The 18,059-nt window shown below is 34.3% G+C and overlaps 3 protein-coding genes across 3 annotated transcripts; 2 read left to right on the top strand and 1 right to left on the bottom strand.

The window, feature by feature from the left end:
- Window positions 1-1,364: 1,364 nt before the first annotated feature.
- Window positions 1,365-3,754, top strand: LOC134691721 (uncharacterized). The gene is made up of 2 exons (XM_063552278.1): window positions 1,365-1,541; window positions 2,270-3,754. Exon 2 carries the CDS (start codon window positions 2,285-2,287, stop codon window positions 3,512-3,514), a length of 1,230 nt encoding a protein of 409 aa, XP_063408348.1. The 5' UTR covers window positions 1,365-1,541; window positions 2,270-2,284; the 3' UTR covers window positions 3,515-3,754.
- Window positions 3,755-6,647: 2,893 nt separating this feature from the next.
- On the bottom strand, window positions 6,648-9,037 carry LOC134691720 (uncharacterized). Its single transcript, XM_063552277.1, has 2 exons — window positions 8,861-9,037; window positions 6,648-8,132 (listed from the first exon to the last, which is right to left on the bottom strand). The coding sequence occupies exon 2, from the start codon at window positions 8,115-8,117 to the stop codon at window positions 6,888-6,890; it is 1,230 nt and encodes a 409-aa protein (XP_063408347.1). The 5' UTR covers window positions 8,118-8,132; window positions 8,861-9,037; the 3' UTR covers window positions 6,648-6,887.
- Window positions 9,038-11,722: 2,685 nt separating this feature from the next.
- On the top strand, window positions 11,723-17,364 carry LOC134691719 (ankyrin repeat and IBR domain-containing protein 1-like; the record flags this gene model as incomplete). The annotated part of the gene is given in 5 exon segments (XM_063552276.1): window positions 11,723-11,945; window positions 13,259-13,472; window positions 14,019-14,075; window positions 16,073-16,198; window positions 17,311-17,364. Coding segments are annotated over 5 exon segments (639 nt in total), but the record flags the coding sequence as incomplete, so codon positions are not given.
- Window positions 17,365-18,059: the final 695 nt, after the last annotated feature.

Genomic DNA, 18,059 nt, shown 5'->3' with positions numbered 1-18,059 from the left:
TTTATTTGGCCCCTTATTCCTAAATTATTGGGACAATAACCCCCCAAAACAATACTAACTATCCCTTCATGGTATGGAAACTTGTGATATAATTTCAGAGGGATTTATACACTTCAACACAAGTTAATGTTTGAAAAGTACAAAAATGCTTATTTTGGGTCCCTTATATTTTAAAAATTGTTTGGACCATAACCCCCGAAATCAATCCCAACCTTCCTTTAGTGGTCAACCTTCTGGTAAAAATTTATAAAGATCCATTCGCTAAAACTAAAGTTATTGTCCGAAAACTAAATGCATATTTGGATGATGACAAAGACGCAGACGACATGATATCATTATACGATGCAAAATTTTTTTTGGGGTCGTATGAAAATTCAATTATACACATACATGACATAGAGTATACACAATTGCGGGCCCTACAAAAATAAACCGCACAAATTAAATCTGTCAATATTAAACTCACAAGTACAATAATTAAACATTAGGGATGGGTGGGAGGGTAACTAATCGAAAATATATCTAATAATGATTACAAAGTTACTAAGAAGTACTCACTGAACATATACTATAGATAGTAGAGAATTACGAAATGTCGAAGAAAACGAACTTCGCATATAATTATGCGTTTTAAGAATTAAAAACTAAACAACTTACAATGAAGTTAAGTAGATTAAAATATGGCATGACAGGTAACATTTACACATGGTAACAATTACCAGTAAAAAGTAAGAAAGAATCAGTCATGTCAGTTAAATACGTCTAATACTTGTGTGAATGATTTATGAAATATATATTAGGACAGAGACTTGATCATGTTGATCTTAAATGGAAATTGCAGGTGAAAATTAGATTATTCTTAACAGGTATCACAACATTTTGAACTTCTTTTCCAAGAAGAATTACTAATTTGACAGTATTTCAAAGGAAAATCATTTTGAAATCAGCTTTTAACATGTTTAACATGTTTAAGGTTCAACAATTTAGGTGAAAACAGGTCATTTTCCAAATTTAAGCTTTTATGCAAACCTGTTGGTTATTTTTTAAATTTCAGGTTAGACCTGCAGGATGCTAGTCAGTTTATGGTTAAGACAGTGGACACATTGTTTACATAAATGATGTCATTTCAACATGTAACATCATGTCATATTTTCTGGGATTATTCATGTTGTCAATTTTTTTTTTTTTAATTTGACATTTGACATTCCTCAGTAAAATGAATCAACATCATTTTATTACTTAATCTTTTAAAAGTAAAAACGATTTACATATAGATAGTGGGTAGATTTCTTTGTTTTCAGACATCATTTAATTTATAAACTGTTAAAACAGATTCATTAGAATTAAACCCCTGGGCTGTTGTAATCGACTTGTCCGGATCTGATATCACCGAAACCGGACATTGACTTATAGTGCGACTGTCAACTTCCTGTGGTGAGTACTTTGATCATTGCAGAATAACCAGAGAGCTTGATGAAGACAGACGTCTAACCCTCAACTCGTATCTGCCATTTGCCATACACGTACTTGGATAACTCAAGGTAACCTTACTTATTATATCAGTCTAGTTGCAAATACTATATTGGTGTCAGAAGTTTGTTTCAACTCACCTGGAGAATACCGGAAATGATTTTGTAGCGGCAAAATTTTTCTTTTCGAATTTTGAAACGAGAAAAGATTCGAAATTGACGAAATATACGGAGAATTTTCTAAGTGTTTAAAACAATTGTCAATAATCCTTTGTCAGTTTCACTGATTATTTATTTGACAATTATTTAATCATTTTAGAAACTGAAGTTTGATCGATTATTTTTTTTGTCATTGTCAATGACAAAGAGATACCTGTAGGCAAGTGTCAGTGTTACTGAAACTTATCATATTAACAATTTAGTCAGTGTTACTGATTAATTATATAGCAAGACATTGTGTATTATCATTTTTTAAGAAATAGATTTATTCAATCATGACAGAACCACTGAATATTAACACAGCTACATTTTTACAACTGAAGTCATTAAAAGGCATAGGGGAGGCTAAAGCAAATGCCATACTAAGGGCAAGGGAAGAAAAAGGTACTCTTACTGAAGACAACATCTTTGATATTACAGAAATTTCTAGTACTCTTTGGACATCTTTATTAAAAGATAATTTAATAACTTTTAAAGAAGTAAAGCCACCGGGGGAAGATCTTGCATCAAAGGTAGCATTACTAAGGGATAAAATATCTAGTATTGAAAAGGATCGCTCTGAAATGGTAATTAGTTTTCAGTTACAGGCCGACCAGATGAGAGAGAAGAACCTGGCCATATTGGAACAACAAAGGTTGCAGTATGAGCAAGAGCGAGATGAATACATACAAAAGGTAAAACTAGAGATAAATCAATTTAGAGAAAAGGTAGAAACTAAAGATAGGGAATTAGACCGGTATCATGAAAAAACAGAGAGAATGCAATCTCAAATAGATCAGCAAGAGTCTCTTGCTAGAATCCAAAAGGTAATAACTGACAGGGAATCTAAATCAGGAGTAAGTTATAAACCTCCTTCAACTCCCGACAAATATGGTCCATCTGCTCCAAAACTGGCTATTTTTGATGGCAAAAGTGACTGGCGACCATACTTTTTACAGTTCTCTACCATAGCTGATAGATATAAATGGAGTGATGAGCAAAGATTGTTCAAATTAATAGAACTTTTAAGAGATAGGGCTTTAAAGTACTACAGTAACAGGGTTAAATCATTACAGGCCAATTATAAACTGTTTTGTCAGAAATTTAATGAGAAATTTGGGAAAAAGGAGTTACCCCATATTTTACGTAGATTATTACAGGATTTGAGACAAGAAAATGAAGAGAATTTGAGAGATTTTGCAGAGAGGGCACAGGAGTTGGCGGTTGATGGTTACCCTGACACTCCAGAGAAGTTTGCTGAGACGCTTGCTACTGATGCATTTTTGAGAGGTTGTCTAGATAAAAGAGCTGCTTTGGTTGCCATGGACAAGAACCCAGAATCCTTGGATCAAGCAGTCCAATTTGTACGTAGCGCAGCAGCTAACCAAAAAGTTATCATGGGTGGTAAGAAGTCTGAAGTGAAGAGAGTTACATTTTCAGATACAGAAGATGTCCAAGAGCAGGAAGAAGAAACATTTGCTGTAAGGGTTGTTGAGAAAGATGATGATAAAAGAGGGGTAAGTGCTAGTATTGAGAAAAGAATTAAGAAAACAGAAGATGATCTTGCAGAGACAAAAATTATTGTGAAAAAGATTCTCAATATACTTAACCAAAATCAGGGTCAAAATCAGAGGTCAAGGAGTACATATAGGTCTCCTACACCAGAAAGATCAACAAGCCCATATAGGGGAACTGGATGTTTTCAGTGTGGAAAAGAAGGACATTTTGCCAGGGATTGTCCGAGTAGGATAATGTATCGAAATGGGTCGCCCATGCGAAGTAGGTCTCCATCACCAAGTCACAACACTTTAAACTACCAGGGATCAAGAAAGACGGCCAATTCTTGATCAGCTCGGAACATGGTGGCCAAATATGTACAGATGTAAACAATTTACAAATAAAAGACATTGACAATACAGCAAAAATTCAGGAACTATTTTTGTATAAACATAATTCAGATTCAAAAACATTGTACATAAACTTAACTCTTAATGGGCAAAAAGTTTTAGCTGTTGTAGATAGTGCAGCTCAGGTTTCCGTGATCAGTACATCACTCCTTAAACAGTTGGGGCCAAGAGTAAAGATGAAGCAGCACATAATATTGAAAGGAGTTGGAAAAGGGTCTGAAATGGAAGCCAGATACACAGATGACCTTGACTTGACAATTGGTAAACTCAAAGTCAAATGGAGGTTTGTGGCTGCAGAGATTACAGATAAGGTAATATTAGGTATTGATTTTTTGGAACATTTCAAGGCTATAATTGATCTAGGCAATTATACTGTTCAGATAAATCAAGATCTCATACCCGCCATTTGTTTAGGTGATAAGGAGGGTAAAATTTCACATGTTTACAGAGTAACGGTAGGGAGGAAAACAGTTGTTCCACCACAGTCAATGAAGGTATTGAAAATTGAGATTGATAGGACACCTAACTCTGATATTATTATACAACCAAACTATGAACTCAAAGGTTTACTTACACCGAATGTCGTGCTGAAAATAGGTCAGGAGGTCTCAACAGTAGTACGCAATGGCTCCAATAAGTTTGTCACTTTGAAAGGAGGGTTGAAATTTGGAATTGGCACAGAAATAGAATGTGCAATACCCTTGACAGATGTAGATGAACTTGACAGGTTTTCTGACAAGTCAGTTAATGATTTTGTAACACATCAAGTTGCCCAGGCTGACAGAATATCTGATAGCCTGACAACTGGGTCAGAGTCGAATGAAAACTCAAATATGGGATCACAAGCACATACAATTTTATCCATTAAAGCTGACAAGAACCACTCTCGTGCAGAGGTAAGTTCACAAGATTTTGATAAAAACATGCCTGACAGGGTCTCTGTCAAGCAAGTTCATTCAATTAAAGATATAGATGAACTTATTCCAAAACATATACAAGATCTGTATTCAAGGACCATTAAAGGTATGGCACTGTCAGAATGTAAGGACATAGCAGAATTATTGATTCAATTTCAAGATGTGTTTGCGAAAGGGGATATGGATCTGGGTTTATTTAAAGGGGAAATTAAACACCGTATCCACACTGGAGATGCTACTCCAGTAAAACATCGTCTGAGGCGGACTCCATTAAAGTTTGAAGGTGAGGAACAAAAACATTTACAGGATATGTTGGATAAAGGGGTTATTCAGCCGTCAATATCTGATTGGGCGGCGTGTCCGGTTCTAGTACGGAAAAAGGATGGCTCTATCAGGTACTGTCTAGACTATAGGGGGCTCAACTCAGTTACAACAAAAGATTTATTTCCGATAGCGAAAATAGAAACCTGTCTAGATACTTTGCGTGGAAGCCAGTACATGAGTACGGTGGATATGGCTGCGGGATATTGGCAGTTGGAAATAGACGAGAGAGACCGCTATAAGACCGCTTTTGTGACTAAGTATGGTTTGTTCGAGCACGTCAGACTGCCATTTGGTCTCTGTAACTCGCCAGCTACTTTTAGTAGAGTTGTTCAGTTAGTATTGCAGGGTTTAACTTGGGAGGAGTGTTTAGCATACCAAAATGATGACATCATCCAGATATGCTAAACACTCCTCCCAAGTTAAACCCTGCAATACTAACTGAACAACTCTACTAAAAGTAGCTGGCGAGTTACAGAGACCAAATGGCAGTCTGACGTGCTCGAACAAACCATACTTAGTCACAAAAGCGGTCTTATAGCGGTCTCTCTCGTCTATTTCCAACTGCCAATATCCCGCAGCCATATCCACCGTACTCATGTACTGGCTTCCACGCAAAGTATCTAGACAGGTTTCTATTTTCGCTATCGGAAATAAATCTTTTGTTGTAACTGAGTTGAGCCCCCTATAGTCTAGACAGTACCTGATAGAGCCATCCTTTTTCCGTACTAGAACCGGACACGCCGCCCAATCAGATATTGACGGCTGAATAACCCCTTTATCCAACATATCCTGTAAATGTTTTTGTTCCTCACCTTCAAACTTTAATGGAGTCCGCCTCAGACGATGTTTTACTGGAGTAGCATCTCCAGTGTGGATACGGTGTTTAATTTCCCCTTTAAATAAACCCAGATCCATATCCCCTTTCGCAAACACATCTTGAAATTGAATCAATAATTCTGCTATGTCCTTACATTCTGACAGTGCCATACCTTTAATGGTCCTTGAATACAGATCTTGTATATGTTTTGGAATAAGTTCATCTATATCTTTAATTGAATGAACTTGCTTGACAGAGACCCTGTCAGGCATGTTTTTATCAAAATCTTGTGAACTTACCTCTGCACGAGAGTGGTTCTTGTCAGCTTTAATGGATAAAATTGTATGTGCTTGTGATCCCATATTTGAGTTTTCATTCGACTCTGACCCAGTTGTCAGGCTATCAGATATTCTGTCAGCCTGGGCAACTTGATGTGTTACAAAATCATTAACTGACTTGTCAGAAAACCTGTCAAGTTCATCTACATCTGTCAAGGGTATTGCACATTCTATTTCTGTGCCAATTCCAAATTTCAACCCTCCTTTCAAAGTGACAAACTTATTGGAGCCATTGCGTACTACTGTTGAGACCTCCTGACCTATTTTCAGCACGACATTCGGTGTAAGTAAACCTTTGAGTTCATAGTTTGGTTGTATAATAATATCAGAGTTAGGTGTCCTATCAATCTCAATTTTCAATACCTTCATTGACTGTGGTGGAACAACTGTTTTCCTCCCTACCGTTACTCTGTAAACATGTGAAATTTTACCCTCCTTATCACCTAAACAAATGGCGGGTATGAGATCTTGATTTATCTGAACAGTATAATTGCCTAGATCAATTATAGCCTTGAAATGTTCCAAAAAATCAATACCTAATATTACCTTATCTGTAATCTCTGCAGCCACAAACCTCCATTTGACTTTGAGTTTACCAATTGTCAAGTCAAGGTCATCTGTGTATCTGGCTTCCATTTCAGACCCTTTTCCAACTCCTTTCAATATTATGTGCTGCTTCATCTTTACTCTTGGCCCCAACTGTTTAAGGAGTGATGTACTGATCACGGAAACCTGAGCTGCACTATCTACAACAGCTAAAACTTTTTGCCCATTAAGAGTTAAGTTTATGTACAATGTTTTTGAATCTGAATTATGTTTATACAAAAATAGTTCCTGAATTTTTGCTGTATTGTCAATGTCTTTTATTTGTAAATTGTTTACATCTGTACATATTTGGCCACCATGTTCCGAGCTGATCAAGAATTGGCCGTCTTTCTTGATCCCTGGTAGTTTAAAGTGTTGTGACTTGGTGATGGAGACCTACTTCGCATGGGCGACCCATTTCGATACATTATCCTACTCGGACAATCCCTGGCAAAATGTCCTTCTTTTCCACACTGAAAACATCCAGTTCCCCTATATGGGCTTGTTGATCTTTCTGGTGTAGGAGACCTATATGTACTCCTTGACCTCTGATTTTGACCCTGATTTTGGTTAAGTATATTGAGAATCTTTTTCACAATAATTTTTGTCTCTGCAAGATCATCTTCTGTTTTCTTAATTCTTTTCTCAATACTAGCACTTACCCCTCTTTTATCATCATCTTTCTCAACAACCCTTACAGCAAATGTTTCTTCTTCCTGCTCTTGGACATCTTCTGTATCTGAAAATGTAACTCTCTTCACTTCAGACTTCTTACCACCCATGATAACTTTTTGGTTAGCTGCTGCGCTACGTACAAATTGGACTGCTTGATCCAAGGATTCTGGGTTCTTGTCCATGGCAACCAAAGCAGCTCTTTTATCTAGACAACCTCTCAAAAATGCATCAGTAGCAAGCGTCTCAGCAAACTTCTCTGGAGTGTCAGGGTAACCATCAACCGCCAACTCCTGTGCCCTCTCTGCAAAATCTCTCAAATTCTCTTCATTTTCTTGTCTCAAATCCTGTAATAATCTACGTAAAATATGGGGTAACTCCTTTTTCCCAAATTTCTCATTAAATTTCTGACAAAACAGTTTATAATTGGCCTGTAATGATTTAACCCTGTTACTGTAGTACTTTAAAGCCCTATCTCTTAAAAGTTCTATTAATTTGAACAATCTTTGCTCATCACTCCATTTATATCTATCAGCTATGGTAGAGAACTGTAAAAAGTATGGTCGCCAGTCACTTTTGCCATCAAAAATAGCCAGTTTTGGAGCAGATGGACCATATTTGTCGGGAGTTGAAGGAGGTTTATAACTTACTCCTGATTTAGATTCCCTGTCAGTTATTACCTTTTGGATTCTAGCAAGAGACTCTTGCTGATCTATTTGAGATTGCATTCTCTCTGTTTTTTCATGATACCGGTCTAATTCCCTATCTTTAGTTTCTACCTTTTCTCTAAATTGATTTATCTCTAGTTTTACCTTTTGTATGTATTCATCTCGCTCTTGCTCATACTGCAACCTTTGTTGTTCCAATATGGCCAGGTTCTTCTCTCTCATCTGGTCGGCCTGTAACTGAAAACTAATTACCATTTCAGAGCGATCCTTTTCAATACTAGATATTTTATCCCTTAGTAATGCTACCTTTGATGCAAGATCTTCCCCCGGTGGCTTTACTTCTTTAAAAGTTATTAAATTATCTTTTAATAAAGATGTCCAAAGAGTACTAGAAATTTCTGTAATATCAAAGATGTTGTCTTCAGTAAGAGTACCTTTTTCTTCCCTTGCCCTTAGTATGGCATTTGCTTTAGCCTCCCCTATGCCTTTTAATGACTTCAGTTGTAAAAATGTAGCTGTGTTAATATTCAGTGGTTCTGTCATGATTGAATAAATCTATTTCTTAAAAAATGATAATACACAATGTCTTGCTATATAATTAATCAGTAACACTGACTAAATTGTTAATATGATAAGTTTCAGTAACACTGACACTTGCCTACAGGTATCTCTTTGTCATTGACAATGACAAAAAAAATAATCGATCAAACTTCAGTTTCTAAAATGATTAAATAATTGTCAAATAAATAATCAGTGAAACTGACAAAGGATTATTGACAATTGTTTTAAACACTTAGAAAATTCTCCGTATATTTCGTCAATTTCGAATCTTTTCTCGTTTCAAAATTCGAAAAGAAAAATTTTGCCGCTACAAAATCATTTCCGGTATTCTCCAGGTGAGTTGAAACAAACTTCTGACACCAATATAGTATTTGCAACTAGACTGATATAATAAGTAAGGTTACCTTGAGTTATCCAAGTACGTGTATGGCAAATGGCAGATACGAGTTGAGGGTTAGACGTCTGTCTTCATCAAGCTCTCTGGTTATTCTGCAATGATCAAAGTACTCACCACAGGAAGTTGACAGTCGCACTATAAGTCAATGTCCGGTTTCGGTGATATCAGATCCGGACAAGTCGATTACAACAGCCCAGGGGTTTAATTCTAATGAATCTGTTTTAACAGTTTATAAATTAAATGATGTCTGAAAACAAAGAAATCTACCCACTATCTATATGTAAATCGTTTTTACTTTTAAAAGATTAAGTAATAAAATGATGTTGATTCATTTTACTGAGGAATGTCAAATGTCAAATTAAAAAAAAAAAAATTGACAACATGAATAATCCCAGAAAATATGACATGATGTTACATGTTGAAATGACATCATTTATGTAAACAATGTGTCCACTGTCTTAACCATAAACTGACTAGCATCCTGCAGGTCTAACCTGAAATTTAAAAAATAACCAACAGGTTTGCATAAAAGCTTAAATTTGGAAAATGACCTGTTTTCACCTAAATTGTTGAACCTTAAACATGTTAAACATGTTAAAAGCTGATTTCAAAATGATTTTCCTTTGAAATACTGTCAAATTAGTAATTCTTCTTGGAAAAGAAGTTCAAAATGTTGTGATACCTGTTAAGAATAATCTAATTTTCACCTGCAATTTCCATTTAAGATCAACATGATCAAGTCTCTGTCCTAATATATATTTCATAAATCATTCACACAAGTATTAGACGTATTTAACTGACATGACTGATTCTTTCTTACTTTTTACTGGTAATTGTTACCATGTGTAAATGTTACCTGTCATGCCATATTTTAATCTACTTAACTTCATTGTAAGTTGTTTAGTTTTTAATTCTTAAAACGCATAATTATATGCGAAGTTCGTTTTCTTCGACATTTCGTAATTCTCTACTATCTATAGTATATGTTCAGTGAGTACTTCTTAGTAACTTTGTAATCATTATTAGATATATTTTCGATTAGTTACCCTCCCACCCATCCCTAATGTTTAATTATTGTACTTGTGAGTTTAATATTGACAGATTTAATTTGTGCGGTTTATTTTTGTAGGGCCCGCAATTGTGTATACTCTATGTCATGTATGTGTATAATTGAATTTTCATACGACCCCAAAAAAAATTTTGCATCGTATAATGATATCATGTCGTCTGCGTCTTTGTCATCATCCAAATATGCATTTAGTTTTCGGACAATAACTTTAGTTTTAGCGAATGGATCTTTATAAATTTTTACCAGAAGGTTGACCACTAAAGGAAGGTTGGGATTGATTTCGGGGGTTATGGTCCAAACAATTTTTAAAATATAAGGGACCCAAAATAAGCATTTTTGTACTTTTCAAACATTAACTTGTGTTGAAGTGTATAAATCCCTCTGAAATTATATCACAAGTTTCCATACCATGAAGGGATAGTTAGTATTGTTTTGGGGGGTTATTGTCCCAATAATTTAGGAATAAGGGGCCAAATAAAGGGCCCAAAAGAGGCATTTTTGTAGTTTTCAAACAATACATGTAAATTGTGTTAAAGTGTATGAATCTCTCTGAATTATACCACAAGTTTCCATACCATGACGGGATAGTAAGTATTGACTTTGAAGGGGGCTTGGGGCTCGCAAAATGTTTTGGAATTAGGGGCAAAAAAAGGAGAAAAACTAGTTTTTTCTGGTCAATGGACAAGTACAAGTTATTTTATTTACTTGAAGAAGTAAAAAAAAAATATACACATATATATTATATAAGTAAATTATAATGTTTAATAATCTCCCCTTAATTTTTTCAAACAACCCACAAAAATTCTCAAGATTTGAGATGAAAAATCACAGCTTTAATGATTTTGCCAAGGTGAGCTCATATTTTTTAGTTAGAGTTCAATGTTTCATTACATTTATTCAACAAAGAAACTGATTAAGCAAAGATCTTAAGTATTTGCCAAGGCCTTTAAAAAGTGCTCCTTTGGGGCTTGTAAACAATGGTAAATGAGCAATGTTTTGAAGATAACAGACAAATGGAATTTTCATTGTCCATGAAATTGCACTTAAATAATTAATGTCAAGACATATGCAATGGGCAGATAATTCAAAATTCTATAAGATCGAAGAAATCCTAAGAATTCAATAAAAGAGGTAAAAAAATATGAATGTCTAAGGGACATAACTCAACCAATATTTATTTTTCTCCTATACATGTAAAAGTAAATAAAATTCACTTGTATAAGTATCCTACAAATTTATTATAAGTGTATTAATATTACTTCTTCAAGTAATTAAAAATAACTTATATAAGTATTACCCCTGGCTGTAAGGGAGATCATTCAAAAACATTTAATATATAATGTTGGGTATGTTCAGATTTACCTCTCTTACACTACCTGTTAACTATGTTTAAAGAAATGTCTGGTTTTGGACTAATTGCAAAAAAAAAGGGGGATGGTAGTAGTTTTCAATTTTATTTCCAAATTTCTCAAATTTCAAATTTTTGAAAAGTTTGAAGAAGAAATCTTTAATTGCACAATATTGTGCAATAGATTTGTAAGATCTTGACATTTGTTTTGTGTAAGAAACCCATATTATGTCAAAAATGTTATCACAATCCAAATTCAGAGCTGTATCTAGTTTAAATGTTTTGTCCATACTTAGCCCAGCTGTTCAGGGTTCGACTTCTGCGGTGGTATAAAGCTGCGCCATGCAGAGCACCTGGTTAAAAGCAAGAACATATATAAGGAATAAAATATGTATGATTACAATTTCATTCTAAACATATCTATTTTGATTTCTTTTCTTTTGGCAGATCTCCATTTTTATCTCCATGACAACAACATGACTTGATTATGGGAAGTTCTTCTTCCAAGTTCCGTAAGCATCTGAGTAATGGAGACGAGTATGCTGCTCTCAACCAGTATAACAACAGTAGTGAGCTCCGTAAAGCTCTGGATCCTAACTCTTCCTACGGAGACTCACACAATCATGAGACACCACTACATTATGCCTCAAAGTTTGCCATGAAAAGCTTGTTACGGTAAGTTCTATCAGTATAACAACAGTAGTGAGCTCCGTAAAGCTCTGGATCCTAACTCTTCCTACGGAGACTCACATAACCATGAGACGCCACTACATTATGCCTCAAAGTTTGCTATGAAAAGCTTGTTACGGTAAGTTCTATCAGTATAACAACAGTAGTGAGTTCCGTAAAGCTCTGGATCCTAACTCTTCGTAAGGGGACTTATACAATCATGAGACACCACTACATTATACCTCAAAGTTTGCTATGAAAAGCTTGCTACGGTAAGGTCTTCCAGTATAACAACAGTAGTGAGCTCCGTAAAGCTCTGGATCCCAACTCTTCCTACGGAGACTCACATAATCATGAGACACCACTTCATTCTGCCTCAAAGTTTACTATGAAAAGCTTGATACAGTAAGTTTTGCTGTCAAAGACAGGGCAGTTTATTAATGGTAAAGGGGATGAAATGTTGGATTGAGTAAAACACTAACTTACATTTTTGACTTATATTTTATATGACAGGCTAGCTTTATAGAATATCAAATAACTAGCAATGATCATGACAACCATTTTAAACTACTCTGATAAAATAGAATAACAAGTATATAAATCAAATTAAAAAAATATATACTTTATATTTATATCCAAGCTACGACAGTTTAACAATCAACCCAACCACCAATATTCAAATTCTCTGGTAAAATAGAATATCAAGCAAAGACAAAGATTGTGAAAGCTTATGAAAATTTGATCAGATGGTCTGACATTGAACAGACACAAAATGTGATGAAGATAGATACAAACAAACCAAAACAGTATAAATTTACTTTTTTTACATTTATTTTATACCCAGAAAAAAGTGTATTGTAAGGTTTATTATTGAATAAGGCAGAAGCAATAAGAGACCAAAGGTCAATGATACCAATTGGTATTATTTTAGTAGGTTCCTCTATATGAATTGGATTTTGAATAAAAAAGCATATTCACCTGAGAAAGTGTTTTTCACCGCTCTAAACGTCACACGTTTTAACATGCACTGTTATCATGGTTATAGTAAAATTTGTCATTTAAAATTTGTTTTGGTTTATGTTTGTCATTAAATACATCCTCTCGGAATTAGGAATAAATTAATTACTGTCTTTTGTTTCGGTAAATAAGGGGTTTAATTGTCTTTTGAAAAACTGATATTCTTTTCGGCCGTCGGCCTCAGTGAATATATATTTTTTTTAAAGTCAATTAAACCACATATTTACCTTATCAAAAGACAGTAATTGTATAATATTTTTACAAAGAATTGTTATCATATTATGTACTTTGTATAATTTCAGGATTTTCTTGTCGGAACACAATGGAAATCCTAACAAAACCAATGGTATGAAACAGACTTGTCTACACTGTGTGTGTATGGAGAAGGCAGAACACTCACTGGTATATCCTGTCATGAAGAAAAGATCAGAATGTCTGGCCATGCTGCTGAAATGGCGTGGGGCCAGACTGGAGGATAATGAGACGGAAAGAGTCAACTTAGGGGCTCAGGATGAGGTAAAGTATGATGCATCAATGTGTTTGACAAGGTGGTAATTTTAGATATGGGTAGCAATTGACTTAAAGTCATGTACCATTATAATTAGTGTATATAATATAGATTTATAATACATTGGGAAGAAGAGAGAGAATAAAATTAACCAGTCAAAAGAAAAAAGAGAAAACAAAACCACAGATTTAAAACAAGAAAAAAAATAATAGCTAAAAAAATAACATTAGACAAAACTAAAATTAAATGTAAAACAGAAAAAAAAATATAGAAAACAAAGGAAACAAATAGGAATAAAAATGAGACATTAAAAACTGAGAAAAATAAAAGCTAAAAAAGTCAACAATAAATTGTACTACACAGACAATTAATGACTTAGAAGCATGAAACACATTAAAATCAGGGGGTGAACGGATTTGCTTAATTAGGAAAGTTATTAATCAGTGTGGTTATGTGTATTGTTCATGAGAATCTGAACACAGTTTTGCCTTGTTATGGTTCTCTACATGTCTTTGTCAATATATAGAATGTATAATTTTGGTATCTACTTTCAGGAACAGAACACAGCTTTACACTATGCTGCCCTGTCTGGACTAAAACAATGTGTAGAGGTTGGTTTAGTTAACATAGGATCAGTGTTTTCCATTCAGCATTTAAGCCGGGTGTGCCGACCACCTTCTTTTGAAAGCCGACCACCTTTCGATTTTAGGAGGTGGTCTGCTTTTTTTTTCCTTCAAATTACGGATTTTTTTCAGTTCCATACCGTTAAAATTTGAATACTTATCGCGCCTCGCTGATTTGTTTTCATTGACAAAGATGGCATCCGATCGTCAAATTTCAATGTTTTCATTTATCAATCGTGGAAAAAGAAAGGCAGATGACGATGATGATAAAGAAAATACCAGACAAAATAAGTTAAATAAAATTGATAGTAATGTTGCAGTTGTGGAAATTGAACAAAAATCAACCAAACAACAGAAAAGACTCGCAAGTGAAGACAAATATGAGCAAGACTTCAACAGGTCAGGAATAACCACCAATTGGTGGATTATACCTCAATTGATGTATAATCCACCAATTGACATATAATGATATAGACCAATTGGTGTATAATTCTTTGTTTTTCAAAGCAAATTATTCAACCAAAATGGAGCATTGTTTTCTTAAAACCATATTATGGTATGAAAACTAGTCAAACATTCCTAGTTTAGTATAGTCACATAACATATTGCATTTAATTAATAATTGTATCTGCAGTTTCTTCTTTTGTTATCTTGTCAATTCTTGATTGGTAAATTAACCACTAATCACCTGTCAATGGACATCAATACTGTGTGCAGTCATGTGATCAAGAGTACAACTCCACAGGTGAATGGTGCTCTTTGTTAATACTTTACTTTCATTATCAAAAGTCAATCATGGTCAATAGTACAAATGTTTCAACAAAGAATTGTTGTACACATGCATTCTCAAGAGATGCAGCAGGCTTTGACAAAACTGAAACTTTCGGAGGACTCAATAAGGGTCATAAAATAGATTTCCAGTTGCAAAATCATGCTCCTATATCACACTAGCATTTTATTACAAAAAACCTGCATTATACGTCAATCGGTCTATACCCATATATGTCAATTGGTGGATTATACGTCAATTGAGGTATAATCCACCAATTGGTGGTTATTCCTGACCTGTTCAAATGGCTTATAGTCACAGAGGAAGGATACTACTGTTCTGTGTGCCAAAAATATGGCACAAAAACAAGAAACAGGACAGAAACCTGGACCGAAAGGCCTTGCATTCGCAGGAGGAGGGAGTCCTGCAAGAGCCATTTGTTATCAGAGATGCACAACTTAATCTTTAGTTTAAGTAAATAGAAATCAATGAAATTTAAACACAAGGTTTATGACCACAAAAGGAAGGTTGGGATAGATTTTGGGAGTTTTTGTTCCAATAGTTTAGGAATTAGGGCCCAATTAATATGACTACTTCTATTTATGTTTGTTCAACTCCATTAAATGTGAATATTATACTAATCTTTATTTTGTGACCCCCACATGCACCCACAGTTAATAAAAAAAACGGATGGATATTTAAAAAAAAAACTCCCGGTTGCAAGTGATTTTTTTTAAAACACCAACCTTACCTTAGTGAAAAAAGGAAAACACTGCATAGGATGTACTATTTTCACTGTGTTCTTATGAATGAAGGTATCTTTTTTGCAGAAGTAAATTCTAAGGAATATAAGTGCAGCTTACATGTACACGCATATAAAAACCATCAAATAAAAAATTTAAAAAAACATGCATAGTAAATAGTTATCAAATGTACCAGGATTAAAATTTAGTACACCAGACGCGCGTGTCATCTACATAAGACTCATCAGTGACGCTCGTATCAAAATATAAAGCCAAACAAATAGTAAAAAGATCAATTCTTGTCTTGTTGTAATCCTTGTTTTGGAAATTGCAATAATCTTATATAATTGTTCTAAATCAACAAACTCTGTTGGATTTTGAATGGTTATATCATAACAGTTTGCAGGAAAACATAAGACATAATTATTATGAGTCATATATAAACATAAGCTTCATTATTATTTTTTCTGTAGATGATGGTTCAGCATGGAGCACCATTATTTCAGGAGAACTGTGACAATCAGACACCATGTGACAGTGCAGAAAAAGGGGGACATGCTGATATTGCCTTGTACCTAGAATCCAAGATGGTCTTCTCTGTAAGTGTTATCCATACACATACACACACATACAAATAATCAGACTCCATGAGACAGTGCAGAAAAAGGGGTACATATGAAAATATGGTTTATGAATATAAGAAGAGAAATTGCAACCAAGTTAAATTCCTTGTGAATGTTCAGATTTTGTTTTACTATAACTATTAGTAATAAGATATTCTAATGCAACATTGTTTGTAATGTTCATTTTGATTGGATAAAGTTACCAGGAAGATGTGGTGTGAGTGCCAATGAGACAACTCTCCATCCAAATAACAATTTAAAAAAGTAAACCATTAATGGTATCAATTTGCAATTGATGCTATGAAAATGTATGTACAAGCCCAGACGACATATGGGAGATTTTAAATGTATGATTTGGCGTCGTTTTCTGTCAGTCTCATTGGAATGGAGATAACACTATTGTATTTTAAGCTCAGATGCCATCAATTGGCGATTCGATGGTCGCAAATACCTGTTTACTGTTTCTGCTAAAGTTTTGCTAGTAAAATTAATTTGCAACCATCAAATCACCAATTGATGCCTTCTGAGCAATACAGTTATCTCCTAATAGTTATAGTTACAGAGGTCCCTACATGCCCTAAGCTCTTTAGTGTTTTTTTCTTCATGGAAGTCATCAAATATTTACAGGCCCACCATCTCAAAATAGTCTTTTAAACAGAAATATCATGTTAAGGAGGGGTATTTGCGAAAAATACCAGTCGAGAGAATGTTAAATTTTGAAAGCCTTAATGCGAGGGAAATTCATTCTCAAGACTGGTATTTTTCGCAAATACCCCTCAAGAACATGCTATATCTGTTTAATTACACTGAATGTTAATTTTCAAAAACACATTGATGATCGTGACTTCACAAGCCTCCAGTCAGATAGAGTATTTTTTGGCAAATACCACGGCAGAGAGGGTAAAAAAGACATATCCTTTTGGCAAATACCATGGCAGCGTTAAAAAATGAACGATATTCATTTGATGACAGTAAATTGGTGAAAAATACACTAGCTATCAACCAATCAAAATCCAGGATTCTTACATAAGGTGTAATTATTTAAAAAATACTCTATGTTCTAAATAAGAGTTTTGTTTTTATTTCAGGCAGACGGACCAGAATTAGATGATGAAGACATGTATATAATGCCAGACTCTGAGGTATGATGTGCGTGTTAAATACCTTATCCCTTTTATAAAATCTTTAACACTTGACCTGAGAAATCAAACTATTGTCATACTGTATAGAGGGTTATTTTGGAATGGTGTAATTTTTCGCAGATAGAACAAAATCCCCAAATTAAAAGTGTTCACGCAAAGGTATTGATAAAATTTTAAATTCGCCAAAATAATAACTGCAAAAATATATTGTATACCATATTCAAGGAAAATCATGAAATTTAGCACCTGCAAAAATAACCCGCTATACGTTATAACATTATTGTTGCGTAACACATTTTCTGTTCACGTCAAAACTTTACAGAAGGTCTGTGAATTCTAGTCAAGGCAGACAAATAGTGATGTAGTGTATTGAGAAACATAACTTGTTTCATAGTTGGAATGGTTGGAATTGATAATAGTGGTTAACTAACGACTGTTAAGATTCATCTGACCTTCACATCATATTTGCAACCACTGGGTTGATGCTTCTGCTGGTGGAGATTTATTTCCCCAAGGATATCACCAGTCCAGTAGTCAGCACTTCTATTTTGACTTAAGTTATCATTGATATGTTCATAATTATAAATAAACTGTTAACAAACTTTGAATTTTTGAAAAAATAATGCTTTTTTACCTCAGGAATAGATTACCTTAGATTTATTTGGCAATACTTATAGGAATTTTTGGTCCTCAAT

The sequence above is a fragment of the Mytilus trossulus genome, chromosome 11, assembly GCF_036588685.1.
Source record: "Mytilus trossulus isolate FHL-02 chromosome 11, PNRI_Mtr1.1.1.hap1, whole genome shotgun sequence".
In the NCBI taxonomy this organism is placed as follows: domain Eukaryota; kingdom Metazoa; phylum Mollusca; class Bivalvia; order Mytilida; family Mytilidae; genus Mytilus; species Mytilus trossulus.
This window is presented reverse-complemented; position numbering and strand designations above follow the sequence as displayed.